The sequence below is a fragment of the Macaca nemestrina genome, chromosome 2 (genome assembly GCF_043159975.1).
Source record: "Macaca nemestrina isolate mMacNem1 chromosome 2, mMacNem.hap1, whole genome shotgun sequence".
In the NCBI taxonomy this organism is placed as follows: Eukaryota; Metazoa; Chordata; class Mammalia; order Primates; family Cercopithecidae; genus Macaca; species Macaca nemestrina.
Window position 1 is genome coordinate 185,681,559 of NC_092126.1, and position 9,753 is coordinate 185,691,311.

The 9,753-nt window shown below is 41.8% G+C and overlaps 1 protein-coding gene across 2 annotated transcripts in view; it reads right to left on the minus strand.

The window, feature by feature from the left end:
• Positions 1 to 9,090, minus strand: part of LOC105477438 (crystallin beta-gamma domain containing 3) — a 124,042-nt gene extending 114,952 nt beyond the window's left edge. Inside the window, exon 1 of one of the 2 annotated variants that reach the window (XM_011733937.3) lies at positions 8,745 to 9,090. In XM_011733937.3, coding sequence (XP_011732239.2) covers positions 8,745 to 8,893 — 149 coding nt within the window. In that variant the 5' untranslated portion in view covers positions 8,894 to 9,090. The remainder of the gene's footprint in view (positions 1 to 8,744) is intronic. The other variant, XM_011733938.3, reaches the window with a different exon arrangement.
• Positions 9,091 to 9,753: the final 663 nt, after the last annotated feature.

Consider the following 9,753-nt stretch of genomic DNA (forward strand, 5'->3'; position numbering starts at 1 on the left):
TGAACTCACATCTCCAAATTATAACATTTGGCAGGAGCCTAGCAATTTTTAAAAAGAGAAGCCTCCAGACTCTGGAATACCAAGAATAAAAGTATAGAAAGCACAGACCACACACGGGGAGCTTGAGCCAAACTCTCCATTCTAAATCGAAAGATATAAGCCTCTCAAGAGAAAGAGCCTGCCAACTGTCCAGCAAAATAAATTAAAAAGGCACTGTGCAAGGTTCATTACTGTGCATTTGTGGAGTCTACATTGAAAAGAGATTTCAAAATTTGCAAAGAAAAAATGAATCACAAAAATAGGTCCAGAAATTATACTAGCCTCAGATTTCCCAACAATCCAGAATTAAAGAGAAGGCTAATAGAAAAATGTCTTCAGAAATCTGCGTGCAAGTAATTTTGAGTCTATAAATTTATACCGAAACTATGATTTACTAGAGTAGAAAAAGGCAAAGACTAAAAAAAAAAAAAATTATCTAAGATGCACCCTTTCTTGTTAGATATATGCCAACAAAAGGGGGAGTTAACCAAGAAAGAGGAATACATGAGGTCCAAAAATAGGTGCTCTCACATAGGGCTGAGTAGTAGAGATCAATGCAGGAAGCTTGGGAACTACTAGGTTATACAAATTACAGGAAGACACAAAGACCAAGAGAAAGGTCTTGGAAGGCATGGGGTAAACTGGTAGATGTGATTTAATGATGTCAAAAAAACACTGAAAGTGGTGGTTTTATAAGAGTGTTTGTGCATTCTAGAAGTAGCAGCAATAAGAAAATGAAAAACAAGGTAATTTACTCCATGAAAACCAAAATATCACACAAAGAAAGTAACCATAGTACAGCACTTGGCTTAGCAGAAAACAACAGCTACATAGTCATAGAAATCGACAGGTTTATTTAATCTTCCAATTATAATGATTATTTTGGCTGGATAAGTAATGAGATGTGGAAGGGTATAAAATGGCTAAGTGCTCATCTACCATAACCAGAAGTCAATATATATTGTCCAAAGTTTATAAATCAAGAACAGAAAGACGTTACTTAGACACATGTTCCAGGAGAAATAGCTTAAATGAGATTAAAAGTTTCCTCTGAGAGCCTCAAGGATGGGCTCACATTTGTTAAATGCTCCTACAGTCCCCTACATGTTACCTTGGTACTTACTTCAAGTGAAAAGAAAAATTTGTGCAATGTCTGCCTTCCCCACAAAACTGCATCAGTGCTTTAAGGCAAAGACAATGCTGCACCTTGTTAACTGCTGGATTCCCAGGACCTAGACTGGTGCTTGACACAGCGACACTAAATTAATTCATTTTAAACACAGGTGAAGCTTTCAAATCAAATGACCAAAATGTTAGGATCACATGGAGGATTAACTAAAGCATTTTCATATGTGACTTTCCCAAAAAAAACATAAATCTTTCTAATTGTAAGGCATATCAATTTTGTACACACCTAATAGCCATGGAGTTTTGGCTGGTATGCTAAAGCTGAGAGAGACCTTACGGATGAAAACCAACTCCCTTGATTTATCACAAAAGACTCTGAGGTTAATAACCTGTCCTGGGTCATACTGGAGAGGTCAAGGTGGATGACAGGTGACCACGTAAAAATGAGTTATGTTGATAAATCTGTGGCTGTGTCAACTCTACCCAGTTTCACATTAGAGAGTAAAAATATAGAAAAGCCTCACTCCTACTTGTGCAAAGTGTCAAAATATCAAATTACTCTGCATTACAAGAACTACTTCTATTTATTTATATCCTTAACTGAAACTTTTCTCACGTGAATAAGTTCATGTAGCGCATTCTCTCTTTGGAGGATTTTTGCCAACTCAGGATCATAAATTCTCTTTTTTTTCCCTTCTTTTAACCACAGATATTCACCAGATTTTAATCCAGTCTTTTTCTTACTTTATGAAATAGGTAATTCACATAATTTTTAAGTGTACAAAGGCATAAGATAGTCTTTCTCCTGCCTCTCATCCCTTCACTCAGTTCCCCATACCGCCAAAATAAGTTACGCAACACTAGTAACAGATTTCATATCCCCTTCATTTGTATATACAAATGGGGCATACTATACACAATTCGTTGTAGGTTTTTATTTATTTATTTATTTATTTTGAGATGGAGTTTGACTCTTGTTGCTCAGACTGGAGCGCAATCTTGACTCACTGCAACCTCAGCCTCCCAGGTTCAAGCGATTCTCCTGCCTCAACCTCTGGAGTAGCTGGGATTACAGACAAGCACCACCACACCTGGCTAATTTTTTTTGTATTTTAGTAGAGACGGGATTTCACCATGTTGTTCAGGCTGGTCTCGAATGCCTGATAATCAGGTGATCCACCCGCCTCTACCTCCCAAAGTGCTGGGATTACAGGCATGAGCCACCGCGCCTGGCCTTTTTTTTTTTTTTTTCCTTAATGTATCTTGGAGATATTTCCTTAACAGTACATAAAAAGCTTTCCTATTCTTTTTGGTAGCTGCATCATATTTCACTATATGGATGTACTATGATTTATCAATTAGTCCACAACTGATGGCATTCTACTCTATTTTTCATCTTTTGCTGTTAAAACAATGCCGCAATGACTAACTTCTATAGGCAACTTTTGGCCTGTTTGCAAACTGTACATGTTCAGTGAAATTCCCAGAGAAGAAATGCTGAGTATGTGAATCTGCAATATTGATAGGTCCTGTCAAATTTCTCTCCAAAGTGGTGTATCAATTTACCCTCCCACTAGTAGTGTATGAGAGTTCCAGCTTTCCCACATCAAACTGGAGTGTTGCTTATCAAATAGGTAGAATACGGTATCTTGCTATAGTTTCCATTTGAAACTCTCTTTTGAAGGAGACTGACCCTTTCTTTGTATTTAAATATAAATCTATAATCTGCATAAATGTATACATTTATTTTCCTCTCCCAACTGTCAGGAGTATAATTCTTGATTGTCCATAGCCCTGGCCCAGTCCATCTGGGCAGATGTCCAGCTGCATGCCATTGTCTTTTATTTCCATTCCAAACCATTTTCTAAGGGCAGCCTTCTTTTACGAGGCTTCCCAAGTTAAGCGGAGGAAGCTGTCACATAATCCTGTGTAGGCTTTGAATTCAGGAAGGAAAATTTGACTCTTGACTCTACTACCAATATTGTGAGACTTTTGATTACCTACTGAACCTCTTGAAACCTTAAATTATATGTCTGTAAAAGGCAGTAAAGATACCTCTCTCATACGTTTGCTCTGAGGATTAAGTGATTTGATATTTTTAAAGTTCCAAGCTCAGGGCTTGGATCTGAGTAGTGCCTTAATAAAGGGTAGTTTGGTTTTGTCATCATTAGTTGATTAGGAAAAACGAAAACACACACACACTTGGTTAAGCAGTTGTTTCAGTGCTTTAGCATACTTCCAATTAGAAACTCCTGGGAGTCAAACATTCAGGGAAGTCCCGCTGGATGGAGTGGTACCATTACTTGGCCATATACAACTGCCAAATAAACACTAAGAATGACTTATTACTAGTTGAAAACTTCGATTTGTTCTCTAACAACTTCAAGTCATTTTGTGTAGGCACTGCCACTTATTTGGAATGTTGATTCCTGAAAGGATGCACTTTTCAGCCTCTGTCTAGGACTTGCAAAGCCTGCAGGGTCAAGGAGGAGAGCAAGAGGAACCAAGGGGCAGCATTTCCATTCACCTTGATGGTGCAGTTACTATCATGTTTCCCTCACTATGCTGGCTCGGCAAAGGAAGCTCACCAAACCATGCTTGGAGAAAAGTTAATAATGTGAGAATGTATTTTGAAAGCCCAATTAAAGTTCTCATACAATGTATGACATTCGTGAAACATTAAGTATGCTCTGAATGAAACAAGTCACACACTCCAAAGACGTGTTTGATTTATACTGAGTTCATATTAAGAACAGAGATGTACACTTTTATCTCCTCCATTAATCTGTGAATTCTATGAAGGCATATTTGGTCATTCATTTATTTTTATATTCACATTGCTTTGCACCATGTGGGACACAAAGCAGCCACTTTAACTTATGGATTGAACAGACTCAAAGTATTACCTTCTTAACTTTTACTTCACACAGATTCCCTCTTTTCAGCATATAGCCTGGATTATTTTCCTTAATTTTACAACCACCTACGGTTTGTTGCTACCATTTTGTTTAATAATTGGTAACTAATATTTCTTATATCTGGGTTTTGGTATATTTCATCAGAACTTTGGATAGAAAATATTTTGTCTTGAGGGAATATTTTCTCTTACTTTACAAAACTTGCTATTACCCTTTTTACATATTTTCCACTGTGATGAGGAAAAAAACTTAAAAATGTTATAACTATCAATAAAGCTAGAAGTTCTGATTACATAAATTTACTGCATGTCAATTTGTGGTATCCTTGCAACTTTAACACATTCAGAACATACAATTGAGTCCATTTCCAAAGAATGTTCACAGCAAAAAATAGAATTCCCAAATTAGCCACCTGGTAGACACCTTATTGAACCCAAGAGATGGGTTCACAAAGATGAAGGGGACACAAAGATGAAGACACAGGCCCTGACCTTGGGCCTAGTAATCCTGTTTCACCTTCTTTTCATCAATGACACTGTATTTGGTCAAAGTAACAGCCAAAAGGAATATAGCTGAAATGGGCCACAGTGTCACCCATTCTAGAACAAAGTAAGGAACAATCCAATTGCCTCACATATTCAAATATGTTTTGAAGGAGCAGAGTTCAGAAGGGTGGTGGACAGGATGGTGTCAAAAAAGGAACCAGAACTTTAGAGTCCATTAGAGAGACCTAAGTTCAAACGTCACCTCTCACCTCCTCTCATGATTTAGGGTAAATCACTCTCCACTCGGAGTGGTACCACTCTCCCTCCCACCCACCTGGGTGGAGGAGTTTTCAGTTATCCCAATGACCAGAGGATGCTACTGGCAATTAGTGTGTGGAATCATGGATACCAAACATCTTACAAAGGACAAAAGAGTCCAGTTCAAAGAACTGTTCCATTCAAAATGCCCATAGCATCCATCACTGAGTGCTCTCTCAAACTCAGTTTCTTTAATTGTCAGATGGTAATAAGTGGACCAACCTTTCATGCTGAGTGTGAGATTTACATGATATGTTGCAAGTAAAAGTACCCAGCCCAGGAGTAAGTGCACAGTCAGCCCTTGATAAATACTGTTCTCACCTTACCATCTCTCTTCAGTTACAAACATTACACAGAACTCATTTTAAACAGGTCCATCATGCATGACACAGCCAAAAAACAAAGTTGAGCAATCATTTTCTCAAAGCAGATAAAATAAAGCAGGAATTCCTCCAAGTTTGCAATATCTGTATAACAGGCTTTTGCAAAAATTCTCTGAGCCTTAAATCTAGAGCCAAACACTTTATCTAGAGACCTTTATGACCCAGTTCCAACCTAACTTTCTTACTGCTCCTTTCACTCTGTCCAATTAATGTATATAGCCCCTAACAGATCATAACCCCCTTGCAGGCCTTTGCTCAGTCTGGAATACCTGTTCCCTCTTCTCTCTCTTCCTAAGTTCTCTTTGTATAGAACCATCACCAATTCCTTGAAGACCCAGTTAAAATCATCCCTACCAGGAAGCACTTCCTGGTCTCCCCTATCACTTCTAATGAGTGCGTTCCTTGTATACTTATAAACTGGGCTTAACACTGCAGCACTGATTCTCAAACTAGGATCCACAGAACTCTGGGAGTTTTGGAGTTTTCTATGAAAACTTCAATTGCAGTTTTCCTTTTCATATCATCTAAGATAAATTAATATAAGCATTTCCTGGAAATGGTCAACCACCTGATATGAGTACTATCAAGCAATTTGAGTGCCCACGCCTAAGTTGGGATATACAATAGTGTTGATGCTAATAGGCCTTCTTTAATTGTGAAAGATTAATGAGATCAGAACAGCAACAAAGAAAACATAATGAAGTGTTCTCACCAACTGAAGCCCATATAACTCACAGCACACCATAAAAACAAAGATTTTCCTATGGTTCAAAACAGTAAAATATTGGAAGAGCTGTATCAAGGCATGGCAACTCCCCAAAGACCTGGTGTTTGTCCCAGTATGCATTTTGTGAGTAACCAAAAAAACAGTTTCAGGATGTTGTAAATTCTACTTTTATGGGTCTCATAATTATGTTTTAGTTTATTTTTTATTTTGTACTTAAGAAACTGTTAAGGAATTCTGTTCTTAAGGAACTTATGTCTTGTTTTATATTTGTACATGTTACATAAAAAAATTCATGCAAATCAACACTGGGGATGCAAAAAGGAGACTTCAAAACACAGGTTTTAGAGAGTGCATTTCCTTTCAAGTACATCAAAAAGCCAGGATGCAGACAATAACCTTTATTACATGTTCAGAATTGTAGGCACATCTGATACCATGTTCACTGACTGAAAAGTAGTTACATAACTTTCAGTAAGTTTCCTTAACCCTGTTTTTTACAGTAAGATGGGGATATTGATAATATAGGTTTGGTCAAAGGTCATGTTTAATAATATTATTGAAAGTACTTTGTAAAGTGCCAGACATATGATAGGGATTCATATTAATGTTTTCAAGTGGTCTTCCCAGCTTCTTACAGCTCTTAAACAAAGAACCCTTTTTCTTACTCTTTATGTCCCTACCACACCAACCCCGTTTGTCTGTTGCACTGACTCCTCTTCATCTAAAATCACCTCTACAGAAGGTATATCCAGCTCTCATAATGACACAAGTTTTTATGCCCACAAAGAGAAATAGCCAAAACACCCTTTCATTTTGAAATAAGATCATAGTGACAAATTGCAATTCTGTTTCCAATCTTGTTAACATCAGGGTGTTGTGTTACTGGGACATTCATTACTACAAAGAGGTTCCATTTGTTTTATTAAATTTTCAATAAAGGCTTTGTGTTTGTTTATGCCCTTGAAATGAAAGATGTAAGCTCATTTAAAACAGTAAAACACCCACACAAGGGGTCATCTGCTATCCCCCTAACACCTGGCAAGTTCCAAAAAAGATGAGAACAAAATTAGCATTGATATAAGCACAATTAAAACCTTCATTGTTAAAAAGCCACAGTTTTGCCAATCTGGAGATGATGAGAACAGAGAAGTGGTAGGTGAACAAGGAACTAGCTGCTGGAGTGGTCAGCTCCAGTCAGTAAAGAAATTAGAATTGAGAAGTGCCTTAAAAAGCCAAAATGGGGCGGAAAGACCAGTAGGATTTCAGGCCATTACTGACATGACCCTGAAACTGACCTGGTTACTCCTTTCTAACACTGACTTTCAAGTCCCCAACTTTGCTGAGCCTACTTGGGATTTCCTTGCAGGCTGCGTTCATATTATCCAAGACTGTTAGTGTTGCTACGGTGGTGGCAGGCACCACAGGCTGCCTGCCCACACCAGCAGAACTAGCTGACACCCTGGATGAGATCTGTCAGACTTCAAAACTATTTTTAACTACTGTGTAACTTTGAATTTTAAATTCTCAACAGTCAGAGCAATAATAGCTGAAACGTCCCAGGAGATTAACCACTCAATTATCGTAGGAGCTTTCTTGGAAATATGTGGCATGTGATTAACAGACGGTCATAATGAAAATGTTTCACAAGCGGGTAAACTGAGGAACACAAAAACCACCAAAATCACATCACAAAATCTGAATACTAATGGAACTGGCTCACTCTCAGTTCTGTTTCCTATCCATTTTTTTTTTAAGCCCACCAGGAAATCTTGAGTCCGAAGTAAACATGGCTTTCTGGAGTGCGTCCTTCCAATGACAACGGTCATTCTAGTGCAATCTCGGGAGGAGATAGTGTAAGCCTCTCATTAGTTTAAGAAAGCGAGCTGCATTTTACTTAACCCCTCTTTCTTCGGGGGGATGAAAAGACTCAGAAATACGCATTTAAATGAGGCGTGTCTAAAACTTTTTGATTTTTGAACATAGGAAAGTAAAGGAAAGATAAAAATATTACAGAGAAAGGGTACCCTTTGATTACTGAAACCAAGACAGCTGGAAACTTGATTTCCAGACTCTGTTTGGGAACCTGAGGCAGCTGTTTCTAGGAGAGATGAGAAGTAAAGAAATGTGGCGTCGTTTACATGGCCAGTCCCTTTTGGTGAAAGTCTTGGGAACGCATTATCACAATTCCTTTTAAAAATCATTTTGAGAAAATTTAAATAAGATGGCAAAATACCATCTTAGCTGAGGGGGTGACGCCCCAAAGCTTTACCTTTTCCACTTTTGCCCCGATCTCCTCCCACACCAGTGGTGCTGGGATCGCGCCCTCAATTCCCCTGGCCGACGGCTCCGCTCGGCTCACAAGTGTTTCCCATTACTACAGGCGGGACGCCGGGGCAATCGCTTTTGCCACAGAACTTGGAGAGTAGAGCGTGTGTGGAACCGAACCCAATCACGTTCCGGCAGGGGAAGGTGGGAAAGGAAGAGCGCGGAGCCAAGCGGGGATCGGGGGATATGCGTCCGGCCGCCGGGCAAGAACTTCTGCCCGATTTAACCTGTAGAGGAGAGGCGAGTGGTGCGGCACGGGAACGGGGCAAGGAGGAGGAAACTTTAGCAATGGAGGAAGAAGAACAGAAAGTGGCGAACTGCAGCCTGACCCAAGAGCGGCCAGCTGCCGGCGGTCAGGCCGGGAGCCTTTGTCTAGCGAGTACGCGCAGGGCCCCCCCGCGACCTCCTCCGCGACTCCCACCTGGCAGCGGACCGGCCTGGAGCCGGAGGCTGGCTCGTCCCCGGCCTCTCCTCCTCTTCCTCTTCCTTGTCCCGGGAAGGACTTCGGGGAGCGAAGAACCGGGAGAAGCTGTGCCAGGGGGCGCTGCCCTTTCTCCGGCCGCTGGACATTTCCCGAGGGGGCCGCTGGCCCGGGGCCGTCTGCAGGGAACGACCTAGGTGGTGCCTGGTGCCCGGAGCCCGACCGGGCGCCGCGGGATGCGGCGAGGGCAGATCGACTCGACGCGAGCTGCCAGCGCGGCTCAGTCTCTCCCGGGCGGGAGAAATGCGGACGCGACGCGCTCCTCGCGCTGCAGCTCCTCAAGCCGCTGCGGCTGCTCCTCCTCCCGCCCTCGCCCGGCGCGGCCCGCCCCACCCCCAGGAGGAGCCAGCGGCCGCGGCACCGCCCTGAGCCGGGCGCAGCCGCCACCACCGGAGCGCGACATGGTCCCCAGAAGGCGCCGGCCTGAGAGCCTGAGGGGTGTCGCCCAGCGAGCGACGCTAGGCTCGAGCTTCCCGCTCAAAAGAGTTCAGGCTGCAGCCTGTTGAGCTTTGCCTTCAATTACTTTCTGTGACCGTTGTGTTTTCTATCCTACAGTGAGAGCACAGAAACAGTTTTCTCCAGACTTTTGAAAGAGGTTTATGAACTAAGATTTGTGAAAACACTTGGCAAACTGCAGTACCGGGGCGCCCCGAACTTCCTGGGAGCTAAGAAACAGCTACCGCAGGGACAGCCCCAGCCCTGAGGGCGAAATCGCGTTAGCCCAGCACCCGGCGGCGGGAGGGAGAGGGGGTACCTGTCAGGCGGTCACCACTTCCCGGCGCGTTCCGCTGGCTTTCTGTGGTGTGACTTTTCCTAACCGCGTTGTGCTTCACACTTTTCACACTCCACGCTACGTACTTCCCTGCGAACTCTTTCAAAAACGGCACTGATCAAAAAGTATGATTTCAAGCTTGTCAGTGCTGAAACATATTTAGCAGTCGTTACACAG